This window comes from Homarus americanus, unplaced genomic scaffold (assembly GCF_018991925.1).
Source record: "Homarus americanus isolate GMGI-L3 unplaced genomic scaffold, GMGI_Hamer_2.0 scaffold36188, whole genome shotgun sequence".
Taxonomy (NCBI): Eukaryota; Metazoa; Arthropoda; class Malacostraca; order Decapoda; family Nephropidae; genus Homarus; species Homarus americanus.
In genome coordinates, this window is record NW_024718183.1 from 2,473,738 (window position 1) to 2,497,026 (window position 23,289).

The 23,289-nt window shown below is 45.3% G+C and overlaps 1 protein-coding gene across 1 annotated transcript in view; it reads left to right on the top strand.

The window, feature by feature from the left end:
- LOC121859247 (zinc transporter 9-like) overlaps positions 1–23,289 on the top strand; it is a 75,949-nt gene that overhangs the window by 27,958 nt on the left and 24,702 nt on the right. The window contains 3 exon segments of the mRNA XM_042355989.1: positions 19–156; positions 16,215–16,266; positions 16,269–16,343. Coding sequence (XP_042211923.1) covers positions 19–156; positions 16,215–16,266; positions 16,269–16,343 — 265 coding nt within the window.

Below are 23,289 nucleotides of genomic sequence, written 5' to 3' on the forward strand. Positions count from 1 at the left end.
TACTTGAACATTTTCCAGAGTGCTGACATAGTTCATCCCTATGGCTACACCACCATGAGATATGTTTCTTCATTAATATCTGGGGCCATGATCTTCTGTGTGGGCTCTGGTCTCTCCATCCAGCATGGCATCTCTGGGCTCCTAGGTCCCACAGAGGTACAGTATATGGTGTAACAATAAATACATAATAGTTAGAATAGATTGGAAACACAGCAATAAGAAAAGATCAGGCTTAAATGTGTTGTCATTGGAAGCTGAAATAGAAATAAGTTTAAATTTCTCATTATTTTACAATACTGTAACGTAATTAAGAAAGTACTGTACCAAAGAAAAATGAAAATAATTCTCACTGTACACTACATTTTATTACAGTACAGAAATGAGAAGTGACCATGTACAGTATATACAGTAGTGTGAGTGAGCGAGCAAGATGTAAAGAATTAAGTAAAACCAAAAGTTGCAGCAGGTGTGGGAAGGAACCATCATTGCCATGTTGGTGATTCTGTCACCCAGAGATCTATTATTTTCCCGGTGAGAATTACTTTTTGTGAATACCTGTAATTAGGAGTTGAGAATGTATGGAGTGAGTTATTAGATACTTTATGGAAGAAAATTTGCATTAACAGAAAATCTTTTGGGTGTTTTGGGAATTACAATAATATGGGGAAAATGTAAAAATCTCTCCAATCTACAATATAATTCACAAAACACAAAACAAAATACAGAATACAGTAAAGCCTCAAATAACGACGGTAATGTGTCCTCCAATAAGTTGTGTAAGGTGAATCATCGTATCGCGAATCATTAATTACCGTATTTCTCGGCGTATAAGCCGACCCCCGAATATTTAGCTGAAATATCAGTTCTAGGCTGATGTCGTGTGTATAAGCCGACCCCCAAACTCGACTCATTATGAGCATTACCGTTACGAGCGGTTTGACATTCAATACTGGACTGAATCACCTTCATAGTCGACCTCTTGTCTCATTATTAGCATTACTGTTACGAGCGGTTTGACATTCGATACTGGACTGACTCACCTTCATAATCGACCTCTTATCTGTTTACCACATTCTCTCCACTTGGCATTTTCCATATCTATGAGGTGGTTGTCTTTAAACCTTACAGGTATGGTAAAATGGCCCCACCCGCAAAACGAATGAAATACAACGCATCTTTCAAGTTAAAAGTTATAAGATTTGCAAAGGCATCAAACAACTCTGCAGCTGCAAGAGAATTCGGCGTTAACGAGAAGCATGTTCGAGAGTGGAAGAAGGCTGAAGAATAGTTAAAAGACATCCCCAGAACAAAATGTGCCCTGAGAAGAGGTAAATAACAGTGACCAGAACTGGAGGAGAAATTATTCGAGTGGGTCAACGAGAACCGAGAGAGTGGATACGTGATCACCGGGAACGACATATGTATTTACGCAATGAAGCTGGCCAAGTCAAATCCAGACACCAGTAAAGACTTCAAGGCAACAAGAGGCCGGTGTAGCCGTTTTATGAATAGAAAAGGATTAGTATTAAGACAGAAAACTAAAATCGCACAGAAGCCACCCCGTGACCTGGAGAGCAAAATCACATGTTTTCAACGGTACATTATTCAAATACGGCGCAACCACAATTTCCCTCTAACCTGTATTGGTAATATGAACGAAACTCCTATGAACTTTAATATGATCAGCAATCGAACGGTGGAAGCAAACGGCCCAAAAACTATTTTGGTGAAGACTACTGGACATGAAAATGCACGCTTCACAGTGGTTTTGAGTTGTATGGCAGATGGAACAAAGTTGAAACCCATGATTATCTTTAAGCGGAAAACAATGCCAAAAGTTAAGTTCCCAGCAGGGGCGTATGTGCACGTGCATGAGAATGGTTGGATGGACGAAGGAGGAGTTAGGCTGTGGTTAGAACACATTTGGAGTAGGAGGCCAGGTGGACGGAGGAAGGAGCGTAGTTTGCTAGTGTGGGATATGTTCCTGTCTCACTTGACTGAGCCAGTGAAAAAATGCTTGAAAAAACATAACACAGACACTGCAGTAATACCTGGTAGATTAACATATGTTGTTCAGCCTCTTGATGTATGCCTTAATAAGCCTTTCAAGGTCAGAGTTAGAGATAGGTGGAACAAGTGGAAGATTGAAGGTGAGAAAACATTAACAAAAGGAGGCAATATGCGAGCTGCGCCACTTGAGTTGCTGTGCGAATTTGTGATAGATTCTTGGAATGCCATAAAACAGAAACAGTAGTAAAATCATTTAAAAAATGTTGAATATCCAATTCTCTGGATGGTGAGGAGGAGGATGTGGTGTGGGAAGATGACGATGAAGCCGAAGCCGCAGTCGAATCGGAGGACTGGGATTCGCCGGAAGGAACCACTAGTTCAGAGGAAGATTTTGAAGGATTTATAAACCATTTCAATTCTATATTGTATTTTAAAATTTTTACTGATGTCTTTTTCTTTTCATGTCTTAAATGAAGAATTTGTAATTCAAGACTTTCTTTTGCACTTTTTCTTGGGGTGAATAACAGCTGATCAAGCCACCTTGCCAGTAATAGTGAACAACAGTCGTGTCATGTAGCTGTTGTAGTATTTCTATTATTTTAGTATTTTAGGCCATTTCAGTTCATGTCTTTATAATAACAAAGTTGTGTTTCAAAGTTGTTTTATATATGGGTTCTCAGAAAGAGAAAAACAACTGTTTGGGCGGTCACATTGAAGTTTGTGAGTAGTAAATGTCTCGCTGCTATGCACCAGAAATTTTTAAGGTTCATGATCTAGATCTGCTGTATAAGCCGACCCCATGATTTTGGGGAATGTTTGGGGGCTTACAACCTCGGCTTATACGCCGAGAAATACAGTACAGGTTGTACCTCTCTAGTCCGGCATTCTGTGGTCCAGAAACTCCCGTGGTCCGGAACGATTTTAGTTTGTCCAATAGGGAGATCGGCAGCTTTTTTTTTTTTTTTTTTTTTTTTTTTTTTTTTTTTTTTTTTTTTTTTTACTTATCTGAATTATTATTATTATTATTACAGGAGTATTAAATTTTTGCCCCTCAGGCCCCAATGTGGGTCGGTGACCTATGCCCGGGTGGGCTAATCCCCGTAAAAAAAACAACAACAACAAAGCCACGGGAAATTAAGGTTTGTTTACATCCGGCAGTTCGGCTGCTCTCTTTCTCTCTCTCTCTGCTTGTCTATACAGAGTACAACATTTCACCCTTCAATATATATGAGCAGTAAATAAGTGTTGCTTTCATATTCTTATGTAGAGTAATGACGATATGTTTTCACGTGTGCACACTTACATACGCGCAGTCTCACTTTATTTTTTACCATTAATGGTTAGCTACTTATATTGTTCCATTTATTAACATTAAATAACATTACAGGTACTTCAAACAACCATATTAATTTTTTTACATTAATTTTACTACAGCTACAACCAAGGTCTTATTTTCTTCAGTTTTATATGTAGAACCAGTCAGTCACTGGTTTTGTAATCACGAATACAATGCTGTGTCATTTCCTCGTGTGTTTTAATATTCTCACGTATTATTCATGAATTGTATTGCTCATTTTGCACACTAACATTAATTCAATAAAAAGACATTCAGTAATAAACAATAATGAATCTTTTGTACATAAGAAATGGCGCTGTTTACCCGATTATATGCGTCTGCTGCGTTGGCGGGCCGTTCAAACCCGTCGAAATTCAAGTTTCCGCCGTCAAAATTTTTATTTATTTTTTTGTGTGTTCCAATAAAATACGTTAAGAATTAAAAACTCGCGAAATTTAAGAAGCTACTATACGACATTTAACCCTTCAATATGTCTTCAAAGAGACCATGATGCAGAGAAAGTGGTGCTAGTGCTTCCAAGCATAAGCACAAGTCACTATCTATCCAGGAAAAGGGTGAATTTCCATGGTCCGGCACCGGTCAGGTCCCGAGGTTGCCGGACTAGAGAGGTACAACCTGTACTATACTAATGAGATGCATTCCCAAGTGTGACCTTTCCATATCTTTTGTGTGGCTTTTTACCTTCTTTTCCCCCCAAAACAATACAGTTAATGAAAATTGCAAACTATATTCTTTAAATAATGTTTGTGAATGCACCTTATACAATATAAATGAATAATATGGTCACACAAGAGGAGATGGGACGCCATTGTTTTCGTTTGTGTTTACACCCGGGAGTCCGGGACGATAGTTCTACACGAGAAAATTAAGAAAATAAGACCCTGGTTGTGGCTGTAGTAAATTAATGTAAAAAATTTATATACCTGTACAGGTACAGTGAGTTCTGCTATAACACGTGTTTTGACGACGCGAATTGGCTCTAACGCGATTTATGAATAGAGGAACGATATTTGTATAACGCGAACGCTTGTTTGCTGTAACGCGATTTTTGCTCACTATTTCTCCAATTTTGTGGTATTAACTGTGAATATGGTAAAGAAGAATATCTCCAAGAAGCGTTCTGGTGATCGCATTCCCGGTGATGATCGTAAAAGAAAGGCTATAACCCTTGAAGAGAAGCTCGATGTTATCAACCTCAAAATCACCCTTCTCCCCCATCAAGTTATATTCATATTTTTTCAAGGTAAAATGTTACATTTACTGTATGATTTCATTATTAGATATGAATGTAACATTTATTTAGACTGTGCTATCTTTTGTGTTAGGCTAACTACTAAATTTTTTTCGATTTCGAGTAGTAATCTGCACCTAACCCTATTTTCTCCATGAGCCCTGTTATTTCTATTACGCGAATTTCTATAACACGATGTTTTACAAGAACACAACTATCGCGTTATAGCAGAACTGACTTTATATGTTTAAGTAATGTTATTTAATGTTAATAAATGGAACAATAGAAGTAGAACCACTAATGGCAAAGAAAAAGATGGATTGAGAACGCCAACATATAGCAGCATTTAAGGATATCAATATTTATCTTTTAAGAATATGTACAAAAGATTCATCATTGTTTATTACTGAATATGTATTTGATTGAATTACTCTTTATATATGCGAAAATGAACAATACAATTCATTAATAATAGTGTACGAGAATATTAAAACACAAGAGGATAAGAGACGCATTGTTGTCAGTGTTTACACCCATAATGTCAGTTATCCACCTGGAACTGAAGAAAATAGTCCCATAGTTGTAGTAAAATTAATGTAAAAATGTTTTAATTAATGTTATTTAATGTACAGTCTCGCTCAAGATTCTTTGAACACTGCTGGAACCGCTGACAACTCAACGTTTGTTTTACTATACTACATAGTAAAAATGAATGAAGGTAAAAGTGATCGGATTGGTTACTTAGTTCCCCGCTGCTTAATTAATGGTTGGTCTTTGTTGTTTCAATTATATTATACTTTTCTGCTGGTATATACTGTTAATTTGATTTTAAAATGGATAGAGCAATGGGCCAACCTATATGAGTTCATGTTTAGACAAACATAAATAAAAATCGGTAATTATGTTCAACGAACATCATACATCGGGCACAGCTGTGTGAAGGCTGTTTATGAGGTTGCCTGTTTATCATTAATTTATACGAATATTATCTTCAAACGTTTAATCCATTTTCGGTAATTAATCCAGTCGGTAACCATGTCGTTGACTTTCTAAAGATGCTGATTTCATGCAACACAAACTGCTGTTTTAATTTCTGTGGGATACAGAATCATCTGTTCACCCTACCTGTAGTAAGAGAGAGTGTGTGTGTGAGATAATGACGTTCAATTGAAGGTTGGTAATGTATCTTACTTAACCATCCGCCTGATGGTGTGAATTAGTGCAGTAGCATATGCCTAATACTTTCAAGCCTTATCTAGCACTATCATTGTCATTCCTAGACTCTGAATATTGTAAACAGCAAATTGTATTTTTCGAGTGGCTATTTCAACCCCCCACCCCCAAATCCTTGTTTCTGGCTTGCATGATTACATCTCCTTATGTGGTGACTTTTAAAACAAAAAATTCTATGTTGTTAAATATGTATGATGTATTATAAATTTGTATCTTATTTATTTATTTATTTATTTATTCAATCATTTATTTTTATAAATGCCTAATAAAATATTAATATAATGCTGACGTTATTGAAGGTGAAGGAGACACAGTTGTCAGTGCTGACTACCCTTCCACTCCCTCAATTGTAGAAGGCTCCCTGGCAACATGAAATACCACGAGAAAATCACTAAACGGAAGAATAACGGCATGAAGGAAGCTGGGTTTTCACCCACTGAAATTGCCCGAGAATGGGGGTTTTCGCTCAACTGTGTATTATTGATTAAGCGTGGGAAGAGGAGGGAAGTTTAAAGGACCACCACAGGACGGAATGCAGAACAACACCTGCACAGGTTGAAGCCATCCGAATTTCGCTGAGGCCAACCCTCAAGACTTCATTTTCAATGAGAGGCTTCAATTGAATATTCCTTTAACAATCAGGGAAGACTTCACGAGGAGGCACCATAGAACTCCCGCCACCAAGGAGAAGTTAAATGAGCGACATCGCAAGGGCAGGTTGCCTGGCTAGCACGCTGAAGAAAGCCTAGATTTCTGGGGAAGAGTAATATTCACTGATCTAAAAACTTTTCCTACCTCTCACGGAAGGTGACATTGCTGGAGGAGGAATAACCGATATGCTAGACAGCATATTTAGGGAAGCAACGACATGTGACTTGCATTGTTTGGGGATGGATATATTTGTGCTTGTTGAGAGCTGACTGACATAGAAGGAAGATTCACAGCTGAACAGTCTTTAGAAATACTCAAGAAGTAGGTTTCTATGTGCAAATGTTTCCGCTTCAAAAACATAATTATGCAACGATAGATGTCCTATCCATACCGCACGGATTGTAACGTGGTGGTGCAGAACAAAGAAATTTCCAAGTTTTAGACTGGCCAAGTAAAAGTTGTGATATGAACCCTATAGAGAACGCTTGAGGCAATATTGTGAATGTGTGAGATAAGAGAACCAGGGTGCAGCTACAGGAGTATACACACCGGAGGAATTTGAGGCGGAAACCGCAACTGATATTATCGCCGCCCATTCCCAACTGGCTGCAGAGTAATCGAGAATGAAGGTGGCTGGACTAAATCAATGTGTCAGAAATAACTTCCCTGTGTAATCAACGTCACATACTGAATGCACATCGATATTTTTTTTTCCATGTTAACTGAAATAAATATAATTTTTTATGAATATATATCGAATTGTACAATAAATGTAAGAAAACAATCCTCTTCAATTATCCTCACTTATGCTGTATATATTCAGGATGATTTAAGTCAAACAAATCATAACATTATACTGATAATTATTATGAAAGAGTACAGGATCATATAGGATAAATATATTGCATGTGAAATAATTACCATATATACCACGAAAAAAATCAGAGAGGAGACGAGACAAAGAAACAACTGCATAACGACAATAATCTAAATGCTGTTTGTAATGGTCCGATCACAGCTGTCCGATCCGCTGTCAGTCACGGACGAGGAAATTGATATATCATATTTCAATCTCATAATCTCATATTTAATATGTTCATGTCATGCTGTCCACAATATATTTATGTATTCTTGGAAAACGTTACTGTAATAATTGTACAGTTGGTCCTCACAAAGCGTCCCATGATCTGCTTTCACCGTTATCGCGCGCTTGCCAGAACCTAACATTACATTCGTGGTCATAACGCCATTACGCTGAGAGTGTCCTGTCGGTACAGCATGTGCAGATTTTCCCCTGCTTCACCGCCTGCCACTGCCTCTCCCTCCCCTCCTCCCTCCTCCTCCCTCAGCTTGGAGCTGGCGGGCAGTGGGATTCTTGCCCGGTGTGTGCTGTTGCGTTATCACTGACGTCATATGGCGTACAAGACCTGTGGTGGCCATGCATCCCTACCTCCTCTGCTTGCTAGCTGTGGTGGCGTGTGTGGCAGCATTCTCCCACCGGGGCAGGGGAGGGAGGGAGAAGCCAGCAGCAGCCTAGCGCGACAGTCTCTCATCCTCAAAGGCCACGTTGCGCATCCATTGTTCCCAAATGAAGTAGCTGTGAGACCACACGCCCAGAAAAACCCAACTCCTTACTACCTGGACCCAGGCACCTAAGCCAAAGAGGACCTGACATTGTAAAAAGCTCACGGTGAAGTACCAAATTATTCAAGATTTTGGAGAAAACAATAACCTGACAGGATTGATCTCGTAGCGCCAGCATGGCGATACTTGAATCCCTCGATCGGACTGCCAAAAGGATTTAGCCAAGATAAAGAGGCGCAAGTCACCAAGGTCTACAGGTGCTTCTGCCGAACAAATTATTTTCCTGTGGGTGCTTCTCAAGACGAAAAATTACTTGTGGCGAGGTGCCCGGTGCGTCAAGCGCGTGGAACATGGCTGATGCATTACTTGGCGCTCTTAGCCGAAGGACTACATGCGTGAGCTGCACATAACGGTAACACGCAGATAAATTACAGAGCCCAAACCCTTCTGCTTCCTCTGGGTGGTTGGGGTTTAAGTTCAGGTTCAAGATCACCATATAAGCATTAATTGTGGTGCTGATCATGCTTAAATAGGAATTTCCTCCATTTCACGATGAGATTATGGAGAGGAAGGACAATTTTACCGACGATAGGTGTTCTTTATGGACAGAATCTGGTCTTTCTGGAAAACACAGCCTTCCAGTCTGTTGGCAGAGATACTTGGCAAGTTAGGGAATGAAAATGCAGAAGGAACGCATCACCGTCCTGTTTGCCACCAATGCCTCCGGTACCTGTAAGCTCAAGTTATCGGTGATCCACACAGCCCGCAAGCCGCATGCCTACAAAACCATGGACATGACCAAGCTAAATGTCCACTGGCTGACAGCACGTAAGGCATGGATGTTCTCTACACTGTCCCTCTCCTGGTTTGATGACTGTTTTGTTCCCGATGTAAAGAAATTCTGTGAGCAACAGAATGTCCCATTTAATATTTTGTTGCTGCTGGACAACGCACCAGGACACTCGCCCCTACTGTTAGATCGTCACCCCAACGTAAAAGTGGTCTTCCTTCCTCCCAACACTACGTCTATATTACAGCCCATGGACCAGGAGTTGATTTGCAATGTGAAAGCTGCATTCTCAACAAAAAAATTCCAGCTCCTGAACGACTACACCAACACCAGGGAAGAGTTGCGTGACCTGAGTGACACCACCACCGATAGCAAGAGCGACGAAGATGAGGAACAACGGTTAGAACAGCAAAAAATACTCTTCAAACAATTCTGGAGAATATTTAACATCAAGAAAGCTGTGGACATCTTGGTGGAGTCATGGGATCAGCTGTCTATTGCTACAATTCGTCACGCATGGAGACATGTGTTGCATGGAATACCAGGTGAGAGGAGGAGTCAATCTGTGACTGGTGAGGTTCAGAATGTTGCAGTAGCAGTGGACCTTGCCAGAGAAGCTGCGCAGACTGTTACAGTTCCAGGCTTCTCCGAGACCACCAACGACGACATCCTGGAGGTGATCAGAGATCCTGAAGTGACTGCCGACGAGATGATGGAAGAAGAACACGTCAGTGAAGAGGAGGAAGAAGGTGCGTCAGTCTCCGAAGAACACAGTTTAAGTCATAGTGATATTAAGTGTGCCATGGAGTTTGCAGAGAAAATTAAGTCCGTCCTTTCCCGCGACAATGACGATGACCGCTATGAAGTCTTCCATAACCGGCTGGTGCAGGCTATGGAGCCGTACATCAAGGTGTATCACGACAACATCAACGCCAGCCGTCAGCAAAGCATAACAGATTTCTTCACCCGCAACCCACCACAGCCAGCCCAAGCCAGTGATAGTGACAGTGAAGTTGACTTTGAGGGATTTGTCAGGGAAGCCCTGACAACTGTAAGTGACAGTGATGATGATTCACCTAGTAATGGTGATTCACCTGAGGGCCAGTAATCTGCCCTCTGCCTCGGAACCAGCCTCCATCCCCGTATGCCGACCCATCTCTTCTACTACCGTAAGTGTTACACAAAATTTTTAGTTTTTTAACCTATTCTTTATTTTTCCTATGTTAACCTTTATCTTTCCTAACCTAACCTCTTCTATATTACTTGTTTTTTCATACCATCATAAAGTTAAGATAAAATTTTTACTACAACATAGTTGTGTGTCGTCAAAAAGTGGAGTTTGGGGATCGGCCTGGACTCCATTTCAATTAATCCCATATGTTATGTTGTTCACTTTACGCGTTCCTCACTTTCCGCGGGACCCTCCGGGTTACATTAACCGCGTAATGTGAGGACCAACTGTATTGTATATGTATTTTTCTCTCCATTTATTTATATGAAAAGGGGAAAAATCCTTGCCAAAATACCAAACTGTGTTACAACGTTACCCCACAATATTTCATAACTTACAATAATGGTCCAACACTCACGCACACTTGCATGGAAACATATGCCCTCGCTCGTGAAGAAAGACGATTTCAACGGGGTCCCTTGCCATTTTTATTAATTATAAGAAACTATTACATTAATTAGTGAAATCTCGTACTGAAGGTATAGCTAATACGGTAGCATATGTGTTGGATCGCTGTAGACCTTTCAACTGTCATTACGATTGTCATCTGAGTAGACTTAGCTTATTATATATTTCAAATTACATTTCTTTCGATTATTGATTGATTGAATGCCCGCAAAAACCATGTTTTTAAACTGGTTCACCACTGTATAGTATCCATTTAAGACATAATTGAAACATAAATTAATAGAAGAATAAATAAAACATTATATATAGATTTATATTTCCAACGCCTCACATGGAATGTAAAATAAATAATTTAATTAAATAAACTTCATAATACTGTTTCATTTACACATCTGTTTTTACAGACAAGCAAAGACACACACAGGCAAAGACACACACACACACACACACACACACACACACACACACACACACACACACACACACACACACACACACACACACACACACACACACACTTAGCAGTGAACCGATGATTCTGCTTAATCCCACAGAGAATTAAAACAGCAGTTTGTGTTGCATGAAATCAGCATCTTTAGAAAGAAGTCTGTTTGACATCGGTTACATACGACTGGATTAATTACCCGAAATGGATTAAACGTTTGAAGATAATATTCGTATAAATTAATGATAAACAGGCAACCTCATAAACAGCCTTCACACAGCTGTGCCCGATGCTTGATGTTCGTTAACATAATTACCGATTTTTATTTATGTTTAATTGTCTAAACATGAATTCATATAGGTTGGCCCATTGCCCTATCCATTTTAAAATCAAATTAACAGTATATACCAGCAGAAAAGTATAATATAATTCGAAACAACAAAGACCAACCATTAATTAAGCAACGGGGAACTAAGTAACCAATCACCGATCACTTTTACCTTCATTCATAATTTTTACTACGTAGTATAGTAAAACAAACGGCCTTGAGTTGTCAGCGGTCTCCAGCAGTGTTCGAAGAATCTTGAACGAGGTGCACGTGCGCACTCAAGGAAACATAGTCATTCATCTTAAGAATACAGTCAACCCTCGCTTTACGCGGTCCCACTTTACGCGTTTCCTCGTTTACGCGGTACCCTGCCGAAACTGGAATGCTCACTTTCCGCGGTGTGTGTACACTTTTACGCGGAGAGCGGCACGAGCAGGGTGCGCACAAGGTCGCCCAGTCATCAAAACATTACTGAGTTCTTCACCCGCCACCCACCACAGCCGGCCCAAGTCAGTGATAGTGATAATGATAGTGAGGATATGGACTTATATGGACTTTGAGGGGTTTGACAAAGAGGCCCTGCAAGCCTCTGTGGTGGATAGTGATACAATTGATACAAGTGATACAGGTGAGGGCCAATAATCTGCCCTCTGCCTCGGAACCAACCCCCCATCCCCGTGTGCCCAGCCATCTTTTCTACTAATGTAAGTGTTAAAAAACCTAATATTATTGATATTTCTCTTAATTATTAATTGTGTGTGCATACCATCATAAAATTAAGAAGTTATTTTTACTACAACTTAGGTATTGTGTCTGAAAAAGTGGAGTTTGGGGGTCGGCCCGGTCCCTATTTCAATTAATCCCATATGTTATGTTGTTCACTTTACGCGTTTCTCACTTTACGCGGGCCGCCGTGGGTTGAATTAACCGCGTAAAGTGAGGGTTCACTGTATGTACAAAAGTTTCATTATTGCTTATTACTGAATATGTATTTGATTAAAATAATGCTTATATATGTGAAATGAACAATGCAATTCATTAATAATACATAGAATATTAAAACACACACGAGGAGACAAGGCGGCATTGTTTTCGTGAGTGACGAAGGTTCTACCTAAGAAACTAAAGAAAATAAGACCCTGGTTGTAGCTGTAGTGAACTTAAATGAAAAAAAATTGAATACCTGTATGTATGTTTTAAGTAATATTATTTGATGTTAATTTATGGAACACTAGAAGTAGCTAACCACTAATGGTGAAGAAATAAAGCGAGACGATTGAGAACGCTAACGTATGTACAGTAAGTGTGTACATGTGAAAACATATCGTCATTTCTCTACATATGAATATGAAAACAACACTTATTTACTGTTCATATATGTTTTAAGCAATAAGCATCTTAGCAAATACAAAACATGGGAAATTTAAATTAGGCCTATAAGAAATACATCAAAACAGTTGCAGGATATGTCTACAAGGGGTTAAATCCCTTTAGATATCATACATCTGTATATTAATACAGTTAATTACTAGTGAAAATTACAGAACTAATGAAGAATTATAAAGAAGATGACATAGCTTATCTGAGAAGCATTTCAATCATTGTCACCTTTACATAAGATACAATGTATTACACAGTAAACATATACAGTCAACCCTCACTTTACGCGGTTAATTCAACCCACGGCGGCCCGCGTAAAGTGAGAAACGTGTAAAGTGAACAACATGACATATGGGATTAATTGAAATAGAGACCGGGCCGACCCCCAAACTCCACTTTTTCCCGACACAATACGTACGTTTTACTAAAAATAACATCTTAACTTTATGATGGTATTCACCCACACATAATATAGAAAGGAACATTCAATAAACTGAAGGTTAAGTTAGAAAAAACAAGGTTGGGGTTAACACTTACGTTAGTAGAAGAGATGGGTCGGCGTACGGGAATGGAGGCTGGTTCCGAGGCAGAGGGCAGGCTACTGGCCCTCAGGTGAGTCACCATCACTGTCATCCACACTTGTCAGGGCCTCCCTGACAAATCCCTCAAAGTCATCATCACTGTCTCTACCTCTGTCACTATCACTGGCTTGGGCTGGCTGTGGTGGGTTGCGGGCGAAGAACTCTGTTATGCTTTGCTGACGGCTGGTGTTTATGTTGTCGTGATAAACCTTGATGTAGGGCTCCATAATCTGCAACAGCTGGGTAGTGAAGATTTCATACCTGTTTGCGTCAGGGTCGTCGGAGAGGAGGAGCTTGACTTTCTCGATACACTCAATGGCACACCCTAACATTACTATGGGATAAGCGGCGCTCTTCTTGGGATGACGCACCACCTGCCTCTTCACTGACGTCATCATCATCTACCATCTGGTCGGTAGTCACATCAGGATCCCTTATCACCTCCAGGATGTTGTCGTTGGTGGTCTCAGAGAAGCCTGCAGCTGTAACACTCTGCGCAGCTTCTCTGGCAAGGTCCACTGCTACTGCAACAGTCTGAACCTCACCAGTCACAGATTGACTCTGCCTAATGGCCGGAATGCCTTCCAACACATGTCTCCATGCGTGACGAACAGTTGCTACAGACAGCTGATCCCATGCCTCCACCAAGAAGTCCACAGCTTCTTGATGTTGAATATTCTCCAGAATTGTTTTAAAAGTACTCGTTGCTCTGCCAACTGTTGATCCTCGTCGTCTTCGCTTTTGCTATCGGTGGTGGTGTCACTCAGGTTACGCAACTCTTCCCTGGTGTTGGTGTAGTCGTTCAGGAGCTTGAATTTTTTAGTAGAGAATGCAGCTTTTACATTACAGATTAACTCTTGGTCCATGGGCTGTAATATAGACATAGTGTTGGGAGGAAGGAAGACCACTTTTACGTTGGGGTGACGATCTAACAGTAAGGGCGAGTGTCCTGGTGCGTTGTCCAACAGCAACAAAATCTTGAATGGCACATTCTGTTGCTCACAGAATTTCTTCACATCGGGAACGAAACAGTCATCAAACCAGGAGAGGGACAGTGTAGAGAACATCCACGCCTTATGTGCGGTCAGTCAGTGGACATTTAGCTTGGTCATGTCCATGCTCTTGTAGGCGTGCGGCTTGCGTGCTGTGTGGATCACCGATAATTTGAGCTTACAGGTACCGGAGGCATTGGTGGTAAACAGGACGGTGATGCGCTCCTTCTGCAACTTCCGGCCCCAAATCTTGCTGGCATTCTTCACAACGAGGGTCTTGGAAGGTAGCTTTTTCCAAAAAAGACCAGATTCGTCCATGTTAAACACCTGGTCGTCGGTGTACTGTCCTTCCTCCATAATCTCACGTAAAAACCGAGGAAATTCCCTAGCCGCAACACGGTCAGCACTAGCTTCTTCACCACCAATGTTGATATTGGTGATCTTGTTCCTCATCTTAAACCTCTGTAACCACCCAGAGGAAGCATTAAAGGGTTTGGGCTCTGTAATTCCCATCTTTCGTGACACTGCAGCATACAGTTCACGTGCGTACTCCTTAACAGCGCGTGTCCACCGCCATGTTCCGTCGCGCCTGACGCACCAAGTAGCTCACAAGTAATTTTTCCGTCTTGAGAAGCACCTGGTTGTGGAAATACTTGATCATAGAAGCACCTGTAGACTTTGTGATGTTCATGTGCTCCTTTATCTTGGCTGCATCCTTCTTAATTGTCCTGATCGTAGACTCGTTAACACCATGCTGGCGCGCGAGATCAACCTGTCTTGTTCCTTTCTCCAACTCTTGTATGATCTTATACTTAATTTCGTAGCTTAAGGAACGTCGTGTCTTCTTTGGCTTAGGGCGGCTGGGTCCAGGTAAGGAAAGGTTTTCTCTGGGGCGGTGGTCCGGCGGAAGCCATTTTACAGAACAATTGATTCACGTATACACGGTGTGGCCTGGAGGGATGAAACTGCCGCGGCTAGGTCAAGCGTCGTCTTTCCTCCCTCCCTCCCGCGGGTGGACACGTCATATTACTTTAAACCAATCACAGCTAGCAGCGGAGGGAGGTAAGGATGCATGGCCCAATTACAGTCCGATACGTCATATGACGTCACTGATAACGCAACAAAGAGACACACTGCGCAACCTACTCGCGCCGCTTACACAACATGGCGGATGGCGGGAGAGATGGCGGGAGGTTTGACCATGTCATTAGCGTTTCCTAAGAACAAAGAGACACACTGCAATTCCACATGCCACACAACATGGCGGATGGCGGGAGAGATGGCGGAGGTTTGATCTCAAAATGCATGTTTCCACGACCATGAGCATTCGGTTTCGTGGCACCAGAATGTGAATGTGAATCATGGGTTGACTGTACAGTATAGTACAAAGTTATACAATAGTGTAAATATAAGAGAGTAAATGCTGCTCCCTGACTTACCACGGGTTAGGGACCCAAATTAAGTTTAATTGGTTTAAGTCTAAAATGCTTAAATAATACATAGAAAATCTAAAATGGGTGTTTTTTTTCAGCACACAAAACTCTCACTTTTAAGTTTCCAGCCATTTAAATGACATAAACGAAAATTGTCAGCACATGCACACTAACGTTGGGACTTAAATACGACTTGGATGTACTGAGGTATGTCCGGGTGGTCGTAGGTCGAGTATGTCGTAAGTCGAGGAGTAGCTGTGGTTAAATATATTGAGATAATTAATATGGAGAAAACTTGAGTTAATCAAAATGCAATTCTATGAGCTACACTACACTGCATTGTATTATACCTTAGTTCTCCGGTTCTTCTTCTGTACTCTAGAACACAGCTTCTCCAGGACGTGGTGTTCATTAGATGACTTACACTTTGTCTTACCTGGTGTTTACTTTATTATATGGAAGGCATCTTCCCATCTCTGTCTTTTAGTTATTTAATATATATTTTGTGATTGTTATGATGCTCTCCTCAGAAGACTCTATGGGTATTTTTTTTTTTTCAGGTGTTCCCTTATTATTGGGCTTTCTACATCCTAGGAGGGTCTCTGATCACTGAAAGGCAACCCTGCTCATGGCTGCTCATGCCATCAGGAAGGGAGCACAAGAACAACAAATGTCTTTCACTGAATATGGTAAATATTAAATTATTTGACTTTGAATAACAGGGAGCACTAAAAATATAAAACAGTAAGATCTTGTATTTCGCAAGTAATATAGACTGGAAAAAATGCGCCAAATTCAAATTCGCCAAATGCAAATACAGTGGTCCCTCAGTTAATCTAACACATAGTTTCCACAGAGTCGCCTGTTGATGATGATGATGAATTAGAATTGGGGTGAGGATGGAGGAGAAATCACCTTTAGACCCATCCTTGATGCAGTAATTTCACCAATAGAATTCTAAGTTCACTGTGTAATTCAAGATTATTTTATTTAAATCAACACTGCACTCTGCTATATATTATCAATATGTTAAATTTCAGAATGACCAATAATTTTAATGTAAAATGCAAAATTATTCAAGACACCAACAAATTTGATGTTCACTCCACTGTTAACAAAGACAAACTGCTGGTGGGTGTGTTGCTGATGGGCTTACTAAAAACTAGTTTCTGTACTGCATATTATCAATATGTTAACTAAATTTTAAAATGACTAATAATTTTAATATAAAAAATGCAAAAATATTAAAGAGCACAACTTTCTTGATATTTACTTGAGAGCACCTCTCAAGAAACACTTCACAAACAAAAGACACGAATCAATTGAACATGTGATGTCGAACGTGAACCGTAAACATTGCAGAATCCTTGATGATGATGTAAGAGAAATCACCTTCAGGGGACTCCATCTTGATGCAGTATTTCACCAATAAAATTTTAATTTCACTAGATGTAATTCAAGATATTTTATAAAATCAACACTGCACTGCTCTATATTCAGTCATGCCGTTAACGCCCAACTGAACAACGTCCGACGACATACGTCTGCGGGCCCATAAAAAAAAAAAAAAACCACACAACCACCAACACTTCCTTCACACCAACACCGCCTCACACCAACACCTCACACCAACACCCACCTCACACCAACACCTTCACACCAACACCTGCCCCTCACACCAACACCTGCCTCACACCAACACCTCACACCAACACCTCCCTCACACCAACACCCCCACACCAACACCTCACACCAACACCCCCCACACCAACACCTCACACCAACACCTCCCCACACCCAACACCTCCTCACACCAACACCTCCCCCACACCAACACCCCCACACCAACACCTCCCCACACCAACACCTCCCCACACCAACACCTCCCCACACCAACACCACACCTCCCCCACACCCACACCTCCCCCACAACAACACCTCCCCCACACCAACACCCCACACCAACACCTCCCCACACCAACACCCCCACACCCCACACCTCCCCCCACACCCACACCTCCCTCACACCAACACCCCCCACACCAACACCTCACACCAACACCCACACCCTCCCTCACACCCACACCTCCCTCACACCCACACCTCCCTGCACCAACACTCCCCCACACCAACACCTCACACCAACACCTCACACCAACACCTCACACCAACACCTCCTTCACACCAACACCAAGACCTCCCCACCTCACCACCAAGACCTCACACCACCACCAACACCTCCCCTCACCAACACCTCCCCCACCCACCACCAAGACCTCACACCAACAACAAGACCTCACACCACCCACCAACACCTCCCTCACACCAACACCTCCCCACACCAACACCCCCACACCAACACCCTCCTCACACCAACACCTCCTTCTCCACACCAACACCTCCCCACCACCACCAAGACCTCACACCACCACCAACACCTCCCCCACACCAACACCTCCTTCCACACCAACACCCTTCACACCAACACCTCCTTCACACCAACACCAAGACCTCCCCAACCTCACCACCAACACCTCCCTCACACCAACACCTCCCCCACACCAACATCTCCCCACCAACACCTCCCCCACACCAACACCTCCCCCACACCAACACCTCCCTCACACCAACACCTCCTTCACCAACACCTCCTCACACCAACACCTCCTTCACCAACACCAGACCTCCCTCACCTCACCACCAAGACCTCCTCCACACCACCACCAACACCTCCCTCACACCAACACCCCTCCCCTCCCACACACCAACACCTCCTTCACCAACACCTCCTTCCACACCAACAGACCTCCCTCACCTCCCACCACCAACACCTCCCTCCACCAACACCTCCCTCCCACACCAACACCTCCCCTCACCCAACACCTCCCTCCACACCAACACCTCCCTCACACCAACACCTCCCTCACACAACACCTCCCTCACACCAACACCTACTTCACCAACACCTCTTCACACCAACACCAGACCTCCACTGCCTCCACCAAGACCTCCTCCCACCACCAACACCTCCCCTCACCTGCCTCCCCTCACACCTACCTCCCTCACACCAACACCTCCCTCACACCCAACCTCCCTCAGCTCCTCCCTCACCTCCCTCACACCAACCTCCTTCTACCTCCCTCACCTCACCACAAGACCTCCCTCACACCACCACCAACCCCTCCCTCACGACCTCCTCCCACACCCAACACCTCCCTCACACCCATCCCTCCCACACCAACACCTCCCTCACACCAGACCTCCCTTCACCAACAGACCTCCTCACCCCTCACCACCAAGACCTCCCTCCCACCACCACCAACACCTCCCCTCACACCAAGACCTCCTCACCTCCCACCACCAGACCTCCCTCACCTCACCACCAAGACCTCCTCACACCACCACCAACACCTCCCCTCACCAGACCTCCCTCACACCAAGACCTCCCTCACACCAACACCTCCCCTCACCTACACCTCCCTCACACCACCTCCTCCCACCAACACTCTTCACAACCTCCTTCACACCAACACAGACCTCCCTCACTCCCCACCACCAAGACCTCCCTCACACCACCACCAACATCTCCCTCACACCCAACACCCTCCCTCCCTGCACTCCCTCCCCACCAACACCTCCTTCACACCAACACCTCCTTCTGAACCTCCTCACTCCACCACCAGACCTCCCTCCCACACCACCACCAACATCTCCCTCACACCAACACCTCCCCTTCACACCAACACCTCCTCACACCAACAAACCCCTCACTCCACCACCAAGACCTCCCTCACTCCACCTAGACCTCCCTCACACCACCACCAACATCTCCCCTCACACCAACACCTCCACCCACCTCCCCTCACCTCACCACCAGACCTCCCTCACACCACACACCAACCTCCCTCACACCAACACCTCCCTCACACCAACACCAACCTCCCTCACCACCACCAACACCTCCCTCACCTTACCATCAACACCTCCCTCTCACCCAACATCTCCCTCCACCAACACCTCCTTCACACCAACTTCCAAGACCTCCCCTCACCTCCCTCAAGACCTCCCTCACACCACCACCAAGACCTCCCTCCACACCAAGACCTCCCTCCCACCCAACCTCCCTGCACCTCCCTCACACCAACACCTCCTTCACACAACACCTCCCTCACACCTCCTCACACCAACACCTCCTTCACACCAACCCTCCTCCACCAACACCTCCTTCACACACCAACACCTCCCCTCACCAACTCCTCCTTAACACCTCCTCACACCAGCCTCCTCACACCAACACCTCCCTCACACCAACACCTCCCTCCACACCAACACCTCCTCACTGCTTACTCCCTCTGCCCTCCCCTCCCTCCACCAACACCTCCTCTGAACCTCCCTCCCACCAACACCTCCTTCACACCAACCTCCCCTCCCACCAACACCTCCCTCACACCACCAACACCTCCCTCACATCCAACACCTCCTTACACCACCACCAGCACCTCCCTCCACACCACCACCAACACCTCCTCACACCACCACCACACTCCCTCACACCACCACCAACACCTCCCTCACACCACCAACCTCCTCACACCACCACCAGCACCTCCTCACACCAACCACCAACACCTCCCTCACATCAACACCTCCCACCACCACCAACACCTCCTCACCACCACCACACACCTCCCTCACACCACCACCACTTCCACCTCCTCCACCAACACCTCCCTTCACACCAACACCTCCTCAACCACCTCCTTCCTCCCCATCACACCAACACCTCCCTCACATCGCAACACTACACACTTCCCTCCCACACCACCAACACCTCCCTCACCACCACCAACACCTCCTCACATCAACTTCCCACACACTTCCCTCACACCACCACCAACACCTCCCTCCCATCACACCAACCACCTCCCCTCACATCAACACCTCCCTAACCACCAGCACCTCCCTCACTACCACCAACACACTCCCTCACACCACCACCAACACCTCCCTACCACCACCAACACATCCCACCACCAACGCACTCCTCACACCACCACCAGCACCTCCCTCACACCACCACCAGCACTCCCTCCACACCACCACCAACACCTCCTCCACAGCACCACCATCACTCACATCAACACCAACACCTCCTCACACCAACACTAACTCTTCCCTCACCCCACCAACACCTCCCTCTGCCGCCACCAACACCTCTCACATCAACACCAACACCTCCCTCACCTCACACCTCCCTCACACCCAACAATTCCTCCCCTCACATCAGCACCAACACCTCCCTCACAGCACCACCAACACCTCCTCACATCAACACACACACTTCCCTCACCACCAACACCTCCTCACATCCAACACACACACTTCCCTCACCAGCACCACCGCTTCCTCCTCACACCCAACACCACCTCCTCTTCCGCCTCTCCTCACATCCACACTTCCCCTCACCTCCAACACCTCCCTCACACATCCTTACACTCCCTCACACCACCACCAACGCCTCCCTACTCACCACCACCAACACCTCCTCATCAACCTTCACCACCACCAACACCTTCCTCACACCACCACGGCCTCCTCCACATTCCAGCACCTCCTCCTGCTTACCTCCCCTCACATCAACACACACTTCCTCACCAGCACCAACACCTCCCTCACATCAACACCTCCTCAGCCACCACCAACACCTTCCTCACACCACCACCAACACCTCCCTCACACCACCACCAACACCTCCCCTCCCATCCTTACCTTACCTCCCTCACCAACACACTCCTCACACCCAACACCTCCCCTCACACCACCTCCCTCACATCAACACCTCCCTCACACCACCACCTCCCTCCACATCAACACCTCCCTCACACCACCACCAACACCTCCCCTTCACATCCCTCTACCCTCCTCCTGGCACCACCAACACCTCCCTCACACCACTCAAACACCTCCCTCACACCACCACCTCCCCTCATCAACACCTCCCTCACCACCATAGCAGCACCTCACATCCCACTTCCTCCACCGCACCACCAACACCTCCCCTCATCTACACCAACACCTCCCTCACACCACCACCCTTCCTCCCCTCCCCACACCAACACCAACACCTCTCACACCACCACCAACACCTCCCTCACACCACCACCAACACCTCCCTCACACCACCAACACCTCCTCACACCACCAACACCTCCTCACAGCACCACCAACACACCTCCTCCACACCACCACAACACCTCCTCACACACCACCACCTCCCTCACACAACACTCACCTCTCACCACCACCAACACCTCCCTCCCACCACCACCAACACCTCCCTCACACACCACCAACACCTCCCTCCACATCACCACCAACACCTCCCTCACACAACACCACACCACCACTAACACCTCCCTCCACATCACACCAACACCTCCCTCACACCAACACCCACACCACCACTAACATCTCCACTCACATCAACACCAAGCACCTCCTCCACACCAACACCTCCTCCACCACCACATCTCCCTCACTCAACACCAACACCTCCTCCACACCACCACCAACACCTCCCTCCACCCACCTCCCTCCACACCAACACCTCCCCTCACACCACCACCACACCTCCCTCACATCAACCTCACACCTCCTCAAACCACCTGCACACCTCCCTCACCCACCACCCCATCCCTCACATCAACACTCACACCTCCTCCACCACCACCAACACCTCCCTCCCACACCCACCACCAGCCTCCCTCACACCACCACCAGCCTCCTCACACCACCACCAACCTCCCTCCCACCTGCCCTCCCTCACACACCAACTAACATCTCCCTCACACCACACAACACCTCTCTCCACACCAACACCTCCCCTCACACCACCTCCCACACTTCCTCACATCAACACCAACACCTCCCCTCCTGCTCCCACATCTCCTCACTCAACACCAACACTCCTCACCACCAACACCTCCCTCACACCAACACCCACATCCTCCTCCACATCAGCAAACACCTCCCTCACACCACCCACCTCCCTCACATCAACACCAACACCTCCCTCACACCAACACCTCCTCCACACCACCACCCTCATCTCCCCTCACATCAACCTCTTACCTCCCTCCCACACCAACACCTCCCTCACCACCACCCCATCTCCTCATCCAACACCTCCCTCCCACACCAACACCTCCCTCACACCACCCACCTCCCTCACATCAACACCACCTCCCTCACTACCAACACCTCCCTCACACACCACCACCACATCTCCCTCCCATCAACACTCACACCTCCCCTCCCCACACCACCACCAACACCTCCCTCCCACCACCAACACCTCCTCACACCAACACCTCCCTCCACCACCACCAACCATCCTCACCTGCCTCCCTCACACACAACATCTCCCTCACACCACACAACACCTCTCTCCCTGCACCTCCTCACACCACATCTTCCCTCCCACATCCCAACACCAACACCTCCCTCCACACCAACACCCACATCTCCCTCACATCAACACCCAACACCTCCCTCACACCACCACCAACACACTCCCTCACACTTACCCATCTCCCCTCACATCCTTGCTACCTCCTCCACACCTACCCATCTCCC